At 40.4% G+C, this 12,695-nt stretch overlaps 1 protein-coding gene across 1 annotated transcript; it reads left to right on the forward strand.

The window, feature by feature from the left end:
* Positions 1-1,325: 1,325 nt before the first annotated feature.
* On the forward strand, positions 1,326-12,169 carry LOC311044090 (serine/threonine-protein kinase N2-like; the record flags this gene model as incomplete). Its single annotated transcript, XM_084055511.1, has 18 exons — positions 1,326-1,458; positions 2,147-2,298; positions 2,708-2,924; positions 3,214-3,372; positions 4,235-4,344; positions 5,210-5,353; positions 5,477-5,552; positions 5,934-6,117; positions 6,805-6,933; positions 7,297-7,354; positions 7,439-7,530; positions 7,742-7,906; positions 7,988-8,050; positions 8,293-8,369; positions 8,942-9,084; positions 9,677-9,784; positions 10,777-10,857; positions 11,966-12,169. 18 exons carry the CDS (start codon positions 1,326-1,328, stop codon positions 12,167-12,169), a joined length of 2,295 nt encoding a protein of 764 aa, XP_083911637.1.
* Positions 12,170-12,695: the final 526 nt, after the last annotated feature.

Consider the following 12,695-nt stretch of genomic DNA (forward strand, 5'->3'; position numbering starts at 1 on the left):
GATTGGCTAAGATTGGCTTCCAAAGTTTGCAGGAATGCTCCGCTTTGAACAAAATGCCTCAAAATAATGAACACAGGGTGTGATTTCCAGATTTTTTTTTATATTACTCCATACATATTTTGTCCAAACATCACGCAAATCAGTACACATTATCTCTGCAGTCATGTAATCATGATGGATCTGTCGATTCTTCATATTCCATCAACATTGCTGGCCCACAACAACCTACTTGACCTGGCGGAGACCTGTGCTCCGAGGAGCACTTTTTCTAGTTCTATTATTAGCTCTCTCTGTGGACTAATCTGTAACTGAAAAAATGGCTCATGCATTTGTTCACTATTATGTAGCTATTTTTGAAAAAAACACCAGCCTCTGTATGATGCTTGCTGTTTAACTGTTTGATTTATGTCCGTGATTCCGTGAAACACTGCCTGGCTGTCGTGCGGGGAGCAGCTTAAATAAGGCACTTTAAAGCAGCAAGGATTGTGCTTCTTGTCCCGCGGAGAACAGTAGCTTTGTGTTTGTCTTTGGTTGGTGACAGCAGTGGAACATGTGGTCCTCCCCTGGCCAATACTGAGCCAAGACAGGACGATGAGCACTTCTACAGACCAGCAGCAGCAGTGCTGGCACCCGAAGGAACTATCCCTCCTGCAGTCAAAACCAAAACCCAAAAGAAAAACAGAGAGAGCGAAGAGATATTTAGTAACAGTGGGCAGATGAAGATGCAATTAAGGGAAATGGGTAATATCACAGCGCAGGCACCAGAGAGGCAAAAACACACAGGAGGAGAGACTGCGTGATCCATTACTTGATTACTCACAAGATGTAAAGACGCATAAGGAGGAGAGCCCTCATTTAAAACACGTGCAATAATAACATCAGGGGACTTGTTGTTTCAAGGATAGTGAAGGTCTAGGGGTGCAACGTGAGAAGTAGGATACCCATTTGGAGGATGTCAAATTAGTCCTTATTCGGCAAGGAGAAGGCAGATCACCCCGAGGTATGTGAAATGCACAGTCATAGTTATTCCCATCTGTTTTTTAACATAAAAACGTTTACTTTTGACCTTTTCATCCACTTGTGTGTTGTGTTGCTCCCCCCAACCCCACCCCTCCATCGCCCCTAATTAAATGCTGTTTGTGCACGTATACCGACAGGATTATCGGTGGTCCCATGCCCATTCTGACTTGAAACTGGATCAGATAGGTTTATTTATGTGTTTGTGTACTTCCCTCCTCCTTATTGAACTACACGAATAACCCTGCCTGGTGATGATAGTGTAGCTTGTTGTTTTTTTTGTGTAATGTGTCTTTATCCAGGATCAGATGTTGTCCACAGCTCAGCAGATGCTGCAGGATAGCCGCTCCAAGATCGAGCTGATCCGAATGCACATTATCAAAGTCACCCAGGCTGGAGGTGGTGATGGCAGCAACCATAACACCTCCACTCCACTCAGAGGTCAGTATCCGTTGACAGCTGTTTTCAACCAGGAGTTGTTATGAAATATGGAAATATGAAAACTCATCTAAATAATATACACATATGAATATGACTTTTTTATTTTTTATTGTTGAAGTAGGCTACATTTGCTTGTGAAATAACAGATATTTGCAGCATCTCTAAACTTTTGTCGATAATGAATCCAGTAAATTATCCTGAAAAGATAAAACAAAACTTGTTTGATGTTCATCATTATGTACATTCTTAAGCAGGGGTTGCATTCACTTTATTTTTGTTGATTAATTTTTTTTCCGTCATGGTCCAACTAAACCACCAATCAATGCTGATCACTCAGTCTGTTCTCAACTTCAGGACAAAATGAGTAGTAATCCATCATTTGAAAGTGTAATAATAAGTATTTTTAAATGTTTGTTGATGAAAGTACAACTTGCTATGGAATAGTATAGGTTTGAATTCTTAATACAGCAACACAATTAGAGGATCGCATAATGTGTGCTTTAGAAATAGTAATTCATTAATTGAATTTGAATGAATGAAAATCATTCCAAAATTTCAATGTCTTGTGTTGTAGCCTCTTGGAATGGATGCCTTCAGTATCAAAAAGGGCAGGTAACATTTCATGTTACAGGGAACATCATATTACATGCCCCTCTCTCTGGTGTGTGATGTCAATTGGATCCTGCAGGGCCCTCTCCAGTGGCAGCCAGTTCCCTGGATGCTCGTGTGGTGGAGTTACAGCACTACATCCAGAAAGAGACAGATGCGTTGGCACTCGCCAAAGATGTGGTTAAAAAGTTGGAAGGACTTTCATCACTGGACCAAAAAGCACTTGCTGAGGTATGAGAGGAAATGCTTTTATGGTTTGAGATTTATCTATCAAGGCTTTTATTCTGAAAGCTAATCCTATTTCAAAGGAATCCAATTTCTTCAAGTGTAATTACAATATGCATAAATGTGAGTAAATGTTTGAATAGATGCTTAATTACAGGCAAGGAAGCAGTTTACCCGTGCACTGGGTAACTTGACATTATACTTTGTGCTATTCAGAATGAGTGAATGTTAGAGGAAAGTGGGGTGGGTCAGAACAAAATAATGTCCATGAGATTTTAAGGGGACAATTTCCACAACATCGCCAGACAGCTCACCAGTAAATACTGAGTGAAATACTGCCCAGATATGTTCCCTATATAGCTGCGGTGAAAATATTGCACACAGAGACAAATAATACACCGTACATTTCCGCTAGGCTGGCTCTCGTGTGCAGGAGTCCTCTCAGAAGCTCAATCTTCTGCAGCTCTCCCTGGAAAGGTGCATAGAGGAGCAGCGCCAGGAACCTGACATCCAGCACCCTGCCTCGAGAGAGGAGCAGCCTACGGGATCGCCTCCTCCTCGGAAACTCTGTCTACTGACCTCCCTCATCAACTCTTCCTGCATCGTCTCTATCAAGCCCGCGTCCTTAACTGGTATCATCATGGTAGCTAGATGGCATGTGCAGTAAGCCTGCATATTATTTTGCGAATTTAATTTTGTAATGTGAATTGTGATATAAATGGGGGAGGGGCATTTGGAAAAGTGTAGTCAGTATTGTGATTTCTTTTTTCTTGTTTTTTAATCAATTGTGCAGCCCTGATATGTTAAAGATGACGAGTCATTTGTAATGTGCTCTGGCATGTGTGAACACATCTACGAGTCCCTTCTTATTACTAGAACAGATAAAAAAAATCATGGAAGAATGTGCTACTGTTTTTCCAGGGAAACTTGAAGTTAGGCTTCTTGGATGTGAGGATCTACTGGAATCACTGACAGAAGTGGACCACATACCTCACATGACCTCTCCTCTGGAATGCTCACAAGGTCACACCACTGATGACTGTCCTAAACTGCCAGACAGAACAGACCAGAGCCTCTCTTGTAAGTGCTTCTTCCATAACCTTTTACTTTTTGCATATTAATACTGCATGTTGCCCAAGGAGCATGCCATGAACACTGGTTAGGGTTTTGATTGTTTGCTACTTGACAACGTATCACGCCGAGGAAGGCTTGTAAGCCTAAACGCATCTGTCGTTTCTTTGCCATGTTGCCTGCTTTACAAATAAAATACCAAGTACCTGAATGGACAGAACCTGAGTGCTGGCTTTCCTTCTTTACATGCTACTTGACACGCCATGCTAAAATGCATGCAGCCATGGTACACTAAGGATAAAATTGCTTCCAAAACAACCTACGGACGGTATGTTATCCCTCTGTTATATTTAACGGATGCTGTTCTCTAGAATGAGTTAGGAGTTCAATGTCTTGCTCAAGGAGACTTTGACAGGACACATGGCTGTTGTGTTTCATATAGCATTTAAAGTTGATGCAAAATCTAGCATAGCTGTTTAATCCAGTGGGTCAGGCACACTGGTGTGCTGCGAGACAAGTCCAGGTGTGCCTTGGGATTTTGTGACTACATATTGTTATTACCACATATAATAAATTTGTATTTACTATATCAGTACTTTGTGTGCACTCATTTCCCAATACAGAGTTAATTATATAGCCCAAAAAGTATTAGTTTTAGTACAAAAAAACTAATAAACGAGTAAGAACACGTGTTATAGGGATTAGAGAAAAGTTAAAAAACAAAACAAAAAACAACACTGATTTCGCCCGGATCTGAAAGTACATTTCTTGATGGATTTTCAAGTACAGGTTGTGCTACAGTAGGCAATGTTTGGATTATTTGCAATGCCTGAAATCACAGCAGTGTGGTGTGTTATCTCGTGTTGTACAGTGGATATCAGTGCCGTCCTGAGATTGGATAACAGAGTGGTGGGACGCACCCACTGGAGACCTATGAACAAACAGATGTGGGACCAGACCTTCTGCATTCAACTGGAGCGGGTAGGCAGCATCAGTATGATAATTGGAATCACTAAATTTGCCAGCTACAATAAATGTACATGAATTTGTCTCAGTTGTATTGGTGCAAATATATGTATATGTATATGCAGTGTATAATATAGTAAAATATGACCTGCTTTCACACTGTACAAGGTCATCAGGTTATTTCTTAACATACTATGTGAGTCAGGACCTTGTGTACAATATACTGTATGTACTATAAATATACATATAGTAGGCTATATACAGTGTTACATTCTAATCAGTGATGTATTGTAATAGCAGTAGGTACAGCGTTGACTTCAGAAATTCGATCCATTCACTGAACAGCAGGAAGAGCTATTTCAAAGGATACAGTGTCCTTGTGCCTCATTATTACATGGAGCAATGATACTGCAAAGGCTTGTTATTGTAGTTCTGTCATTGACCAGCAGGTGGGCTCCTTTATCTATCCAGATATTTACTCTTGAAATATTCATCTGGTTGGTTTCCAGGCTAATATTTACTATCCTTGTAAACATATCTCTTAACTCTCTTACTTACTGTATGAAAAGGAAGGTTTTGACAATGGCATTAATCTAAAACATGAGTGATGATAGAGACTGTGAAATGGTGTAATCAAGGCAGAAAAGTAACCTTTTTTAATCTATTGGCCATAGTGTATGGTGAATAAAAAAAACTAAGACTAGAGACATTTTGAATAATGTCTGTGCCTCCCACGCTTCCAACTGCACTACAGGATTCTTAATGGGCATTTTATAATAAAGCTTTAATAACTTAAACGGTTTAAGCATAACTAACTGTTTGTGTTGAATGGGTGTTTTGTTGATTACCTATGTGGCCTTTTTGGGGCATACCTCAACAGTCTCGTGAGTTGGAGATTGGGGTCTTCCGGCGGGACTGGACGGGAATGTGTGCAGTCAAGTTCCTACGTCTGGAAGAGCTAATGGAGAACCCAAACCATGACCAGTGTCTCCACCTGGAGCCACAGGGAACCCTTTACGCTAAGGTGTGTGTGTCTCCTGTGACCTCACAGATATACAGTACATGGTTTCCTACACTGTTTTGACAAACTGCGATGTCTCCACTTCTTAGTTTTAGCTTTCCAAATATCTTTCTGGTAAATTCACAGATTTCATTCATTGACACCGTCGTTGAGCGACAGCCGAAACTAAGACGACAGCGGTGTATCTTCACTAAAGAGAAAGGTGTGTGTGTGTGTGTGTGTGTGTGTGTGTGTGTGTGTGTGTGTGTGTGTGTGTGTGTGTGTGTGTGTGTGTGTGTGTGTGTGTGTGTGTGTGTGTGTGTGTGTGTGTGTGTGTGTGTGTGTGTGTGTGTGTGTGGCGAGGAGTAATCCTAGCAATATTTGGTAGTGGTTCTGTGGAATATACCAAAATGTAGAATAGTGAGTCTCTCATGTTTGACTCACTGTTTGTAAAACTCACTATATGAGATGTCAATGTCATGACATGACATGTGAACTAGTCTGTCTCCTGAGCTTTCATATTTAATGTATCACCACTGCAAACTATGTGTGCACCTATTTGTCTGTCTTGTTTTGGTTGATTGGTGTTCTTATTTATCTATAGGGAAGAACTTCCTAAGAGCAGCTCAAATGAACATGAATTTCACCACATGGGGCCATTTGATGATGAGTGTCCTGCCTCACTACAGTACCTTCACTACATTCAGTTCATCTACATCCCCTGATCCTTTGGCCAATGAACCACCGAACACAGAGAAGGACACTCAAACACCCATTCCACTGCCAAGGTCAGTGATAAAACAGTAGAATGACCTTTAATTGGTTTCCCTGCAATCCATCATCATAATGTGCCAGCAGAATGGATGCACTTTCATAGCCTTTACATATTTATTAGACAAAAGCGAACAGTCACAGAATCTTTCACCAAGACTCTTCTGGAATGTATTAAATAAAGCCAACTTCAGATTGATAAAGACAATGCCATATTATAAGAAAGGAGATTGTTGCTGGTTCAGAGGCAAATATGTGCGTCGACCCATTGAGAGACTCTCTCTCGTACTTCTTACCAAGACGTTTTATCCATGGTTCGAGGATGTACAGCATGTCACTGGTAGTCAAAGATAGACGACCCCTATCTGTTAAGGCAGTCATTAACAGAAATATTGATTAATGTATAATTCTTCCATAAGACTCAGCATGTAAGCTGTTTTATTACGCTTTTATATGTATATCCTGGGTTTAAGTTATATTGTGTTTACTCATATTTCTTTTACCAAAATGAAATTAAATCAAATCAAATCTCACCCACTTATCCCTCCAATATTTATGCAGACAATCCCAGATTAAAACCAGTGAACCCCATTTCTATCACATTTCTATCCAAGTCTTTTATGTTAGTTCCTTTGTGGACCATATTACACCATGTTTTAAGTGACTGATTTCTTGGTGTTTTTCCCCTTTGGTTATGTGCATAGTAATGTGCCAGTAATCAAACTCAACATTAGTGATGACCAGCCCCAGAGTCAGAGTGACCTTGCTCCCTACACCACCTCTCCAGCACAAGAAACACCTCCTATGTCTACACAGAAAGAAAAACAGGTGCTGTAACGGCTTCTGATAAGTAATTACAATATTTCCACCTTGCTAATGCCCTTATCTCGAGTAACCTACAAGGAATCGCTAATACAGTGTATAATTTGTCATACCACTGTGTCGCCCAGCAAAATGAACAGTACTGACAGTAGAGTGTTTGAAACTGTATTTCTCTTTACAGTCATCTGTTGGAAGTGAAATAACAGAAAGGCATGGAGATGAGTCCGTATCTGATCTGAAGTATACACATACACACACACTCATGCACACAACCGTGAACATAAAAAGATGACAATTATTGTATACACTGAGATCTACTGTAAAGAAGTGTGGTTTGATTCATCTTTCTTTTTCTCACTCTATCTCCCAATAAGGATGCAGCTGGAAGATTTCAAATATATTTCTGTTCTTGGCAGAGGGCATTTTGGAAAGGTATAAACCGTATTAATCATTTTAACAAGATGATTGATAAGAAAGTTGCTTTTATCCTCAGTGCTGGCTGTGTGTTCTATCCAGGTGCTTTTAGCAGAATTTAAGAAGACAGGCAAGCTCTATGCAATTAAAGCCTTGAAGAAAAGAGATATTGTGACTCGTGATGAAGTGGACAGGTTTGTGAGATGGATTAAACACATACCTTTATCTTATTAATAAATAAAAGCTATACTTAGAACCCAAATGACAAATTGAATAGCCTTTGCCTTAAATCTAAACACTGGAACAGTCAAATTATATTTATCTGTTGACCTACGACTATGCATCATTACATATGACAGTAAAAACTCTGAACTCAAGAACTAACTTAAGATCTTCTCTTCACAGCCTTATGAGTGAGAAAAGGATCTTTGAGATGAAACATCCTTTCCTTGTGAACCTCTATGGCTGCTTCCAGACTAATGACCATGTCTGCTTTGTCATGGAGTATTCACCTGGTGGTGACCTCATGATCCATATTCACAGTCATGTCTTCACAGAAGCCCAGGCCAGGTGAGTTTTCTATCTGTGGAACAAAGTTGAAGAGGTCAGTGCGCTTGATGCATATCTAAAAGAATGTTTTTTTTTGTACAGGTTCTATTCAGCGTGTGTTGTGCTGGGTTTGGAGTTTCTCCATCTGAATAAAATAATTTATCGGTAAGTTCTTCCAAACGTGTGAATGCGTCTTTAAGTTACTGCCATTGAGCCTTCCAAAAGCCTCCATTTCAGTCTAGCCGGATTCATACTTAGTTACGCGCTGGTGTGGCACACAGAAAATAGCAGATCTACATGCTCACAATACGTCACGATGCCACGCATTGTGAGCTTGTACATCGGTTATTTTAGGAACAGTATAGTATAAATCAGAGGCATCACATTGATGCTTATGTCCTCTACAGTGATTTGAAGTTGGACAACCTGCTAATGGACGCAGACGGCTTTGTCAAAATCACAGATTTCGGACTCTGTAAAGAAGGTGACATAATGATTTCATATAAAACTCCATTCATTCAACTCCTGAATTTCTCTACTTGGCATGTTTTGTCGAGAGACTGATCAATGAATACTAGGGGTGTGCCGATACACTAATTTCACCAAACGATACGATACGATATTTGGCTCACAACTTCGATACGATTTCGATACGATACGATACGCACTTTTTTTATTATGAAAATATATGGAGGAGAAAAAAAGAAAATGCAAACAAATAATTCTGTTTTTGCATTATTCAGACATGCAAACTTGTAGCTTTTCAGCTACAATAGCCGTTTTGAATCCAAATAGTATGACACCTGACCCGAAAAAAAAACATGTTGTCACTCTTTTCACTTCGGGGACGTTTGCATGCCTAATTATTATGATTGTAAAAAAAAAAAAAAAAAAAAAAAAAAAAATTGTTTTTTTTCAAAAACGATATTTTTTTTTTCCAAAACGATACGTATCGTCGCGAAAACGTATCGCGATATATCGCGGGACGATATATCGGCACACCCCTAATGAATACTGTATGTAGCAGTGAGGCTGTTATTAGTGTCATCTTGGCAGGCATGGGCCATGGCGATCGGACCTCAACGTTTTGTGGAACTCCAGAGTTCCTGGCCCCTGAGGTCCTTACAGATGATAATTACACTCGAGCCGTGGACTGGTGGGGGATGGGTGTGCTCATCTTTGAGATGCTCGTCGGAGAGGTCAGTCCTTCTGTTGAGTACAAGAGTTTCACTGCCTGCAATGTTGTTACTAGCAGTATTGTGTGTGATCGTTACAATAAAGAACTTGAACAGTGATGAATGCAATGAGGAAAACAGATTTTGGTTACTGACTATGTTCACAATGGTAGCCCAAATCCTATTTTTGGCCTATCCAGATTGGAATCAGACTAGTTTTATCAAGTCTGACACATGGAAATAGATTTTTTTGCTAAGAAGATTTGAACCACATTCCTAGGTGGTTTGAAATGTGATTCAAATCTGATTTCTAAACATGTTTCTCAGTCTGGACACTCTGACACTGAAGTCTGGTGGTGTTGCTCGCCGGAAATACTGTAGTAGCCAATCGCGACCCATTGTGAGCTTGTGGATATGCTATCTTCTGTGAGTGACACCGTCAAACCTATACTATCTGCAACCAGTGCAGATAAGTTGATGATGTCTGAAATAAGCTAAATCGATATGATCACTTGCAAATAACAATGTGGACAATCAGTCCTAAACATAAGATTTGAGAAACAAATCAGATTTGCCTGCAGTCTGAACAAAGCCTATGTCCTTCCACCCTGGACAGTCTCCATTCCCTGGTGAGGATGAAGAGGAGGTGTTTGACAGCATTGTAAATGATGACATTCAGTATCCTGGGTCACTTCCTCCAGATGCTGTCTTAATCATCCAGAAGGTAATGGGCTCCAATCCAATGATCAATACTGTTGATCAATATTTTGCAATTACACTAAGTCCACTGCAGGGCACCAAAAAGCACATTCAATTCTTAACCACTTAAATGCTATATACTTTGTTGACCGGGCACCCAGAGCTCTATTGGACCCCTCATTTTTTCACTTTTTTACACCCATCTCTTTGCCAAAAACGTGTGATGTTGTCAGCTTGTAGATCTGCAATCTTTGCAGAATGTTTGTCAATTGTCACAGAATTGTTTGCCTACTATGACATGCCCGGAATAGGGACACTAGGTTTCATGTTAAGAACGTTACTTGCATCACCTTCAATCTTTGCACTTTATATTAGATCAATAGACAAATAGACAGACAGACCTTTACATTCATGTGTCATACCAACAACAGCAGTAGGCCTAAGCATAAACACAGGTTAGGTGTAAGAATAAAAGTTTTGTTTTAAAGCAATAAATCATAAAATAAAGAGGGCAGAAGATGGCTGACCTGGTAAGAGCACATACCACATAAATAAGGCTATAGTCCTTTCCGCAGCTGGTCTGGGTTAGAATCCGACACCTTTGCTGCGTGTCATACCCCCTCTCTCCTGCCATTCCTCTGTCTGTCTCTGTCGTTATCAGAAATAAAGAAGAAATGCCTGAAAAAAGAAAGGATTTTGAGTCTGACCCAAGCGATCAGTCAGACCAAGTGACCAGGGTCTGATTGAGTTAACATAATGTATATTATATAAATAATATAAGTATAATTACAGTCTATCACCAGTGAATATATTCATGAACCTAATATTGCCTTTGTACAGACTACTGACCATCATGGATATGATACTGTACACAGTGTCAGCCAGCCTACATCTACTGTAGTCATGTGCATCAAAATGCCATTGTTATAAAGCACTGGTGTTCCCAAAAAAACTAGAAACAAAGGTTTACAGCTTTTTTCTCATGTACTTCAACTCTGGCTTTTCACTCCCCTGCAGCTGCTTAAGAAGAACCCACTGAAAAGGCTAGGAGCTGGGGAGAGGGATGCAAACGAGCTCAAAGGAGAGAAATTCTTTGAGGTACGTCAGTTTAGTGATGGGAATTACCATCACCATTTATTGGATTTCACCATTTATTGGATTTCACCATTTGGGCGTGACGTTTCGAGCCTCACCGTCTGATGAAGAGCAGGTGAGGCTTAAAACGTCAACTCCAAATGGTGGAAGCCAATACATTTTAAACTTTGGAGTATGATCCAGTGGACTTTATTGTTTTTGGTTCATGAATTTAGTCTACCACTATTTGCATCTTCTATTCATATTGACCATTAGCTGTCTTTTGTCCAGGAACAATACATCTTTATTTCTATTCAAATTGCAATGCAATGCATGCATGACTAGTGAAAAAGTCCTCCGTGGGAAGAACAGCCCGCCCTCCGTCCCGGTGTCCTGGCATCCTGGCGTAGTACCCTATTGTTTTTAGAATTGACTTTAAGATGGGCCACATAATAATAATAAATAATGATTGTTTGTTCTTTTGCGGTATCTGTCACTGTATATTTGCCTAAACAGTGAAATGTGGTATCTGCATTTAACCCATCCTAAGTATCAGGAGCAGTGGGCAACAACAGGGGCAGCTCCTCAGGGAGCAGTGAGAGGTTAATTATCTTGCTCAGGGACACTTCGACACTTCGACCGGGTCCGGGACGTAAGCCGGGGAGCTTCTGTTTCCCAGGCGGTCCCTCTACCCACTCAGCTACAGCCGCCCACATGGCTTGGGAACAATTGGTTCCCAAGGTTATTTACTTACTTAACGTAACTTATTAAAACTTAGGTGAAAATAGAACACACACAGGTATTCCAACTCTGCAGTATTATAAAACCAGCTTACTCCACAATGAAAACAAGGAGGCAAACAAACACAAGTCATCAGCAGATAACAAAGGACCTAAAAAAAAGGGAATGCCCCTAAAACATAAAGAAAAAAGAGGAGATCAAAATTATACTGATAGTGATACATGCAATGTGAGATATAGGAATATGTGAGTGTGTGTGTTCAGAGAAAGTATGTGGGTTGTTACTGTGTTCAAACAAAGAGAGAGTAAAGCTAACCGTCGGGACGAATCCAAGTCACAAGTTTTCCCTCATTCATTCATCTCTATGCCATCTCTGTGTCCATGTTTTACAGACTATTGACTGGGAAGCCCTGCTCGCCAAGAAAGTAAAACCTCCATTCCTTCCCTCTATCAAAGAAGGGAAGGACGTAAGCAACTTTGACAGCGATTTCACTCGTCTTCAGCCCATCTTATCACCTCCCTCCAAGCCCTTCAATCTCTCCCCCGAGCAGCAGGAGGCCTTTGCTGACTTTGACTTCTCAGCGCTGCATGGATGAAGTTAAAAATAAAACACTGTGGGCTCCACCAGGGTTGGAAATTAACATAACCACCAGTTAAGTGTTGGTCAATTTTGACTATGTGGTGAGTTTGTCTGCTCTATCAGCCTCTTTGGCAGATGACCAAACATTTGGAGGGGCTATCCTACTTGACAAACGTTAATAGCTGGTATCTAATCATACTGACTGATGAATTTAGTATCTACCTGCCTTTGGCTGGTGGAGAAAGGAGTTAGTTTCCCACTCTGGTCATAACCCAAAGTACTACGACGAGACCATTTTATGGACAGTTCTTTTTGCACAGCTCTTTCCCAAACAGGACAGTTCATGCATACCCATGGCTGATTATGCTGACTGTTTTCACTGTCATCCAAAGCCAACATCAGGCAACTAAATAGACAGAATCTTTTTCAGGAGGAGCAAATTACATGATTGTATTAACCCTTTATATTCTCGGTCACTAAAGGCAGGCCATTTCTCTCTGACTGTTCCAGTATTGTGTCCATTCACAGCAATATCATATAAA

Source organism: Gymnoscopelus microlampas, assembly GCF_963454915.1.
Source record: "Gymnoscopelus microlampas genome assembly, chromosome: 4".
NCBI classification, from domain to species: domain Eukaryota; kingdom Metazoa; phylum Chordata; class Actinopteri; order Myctophiformes; family Myctophidae; genus Gymnoscopelus; species Gymnoscopelus microlampas.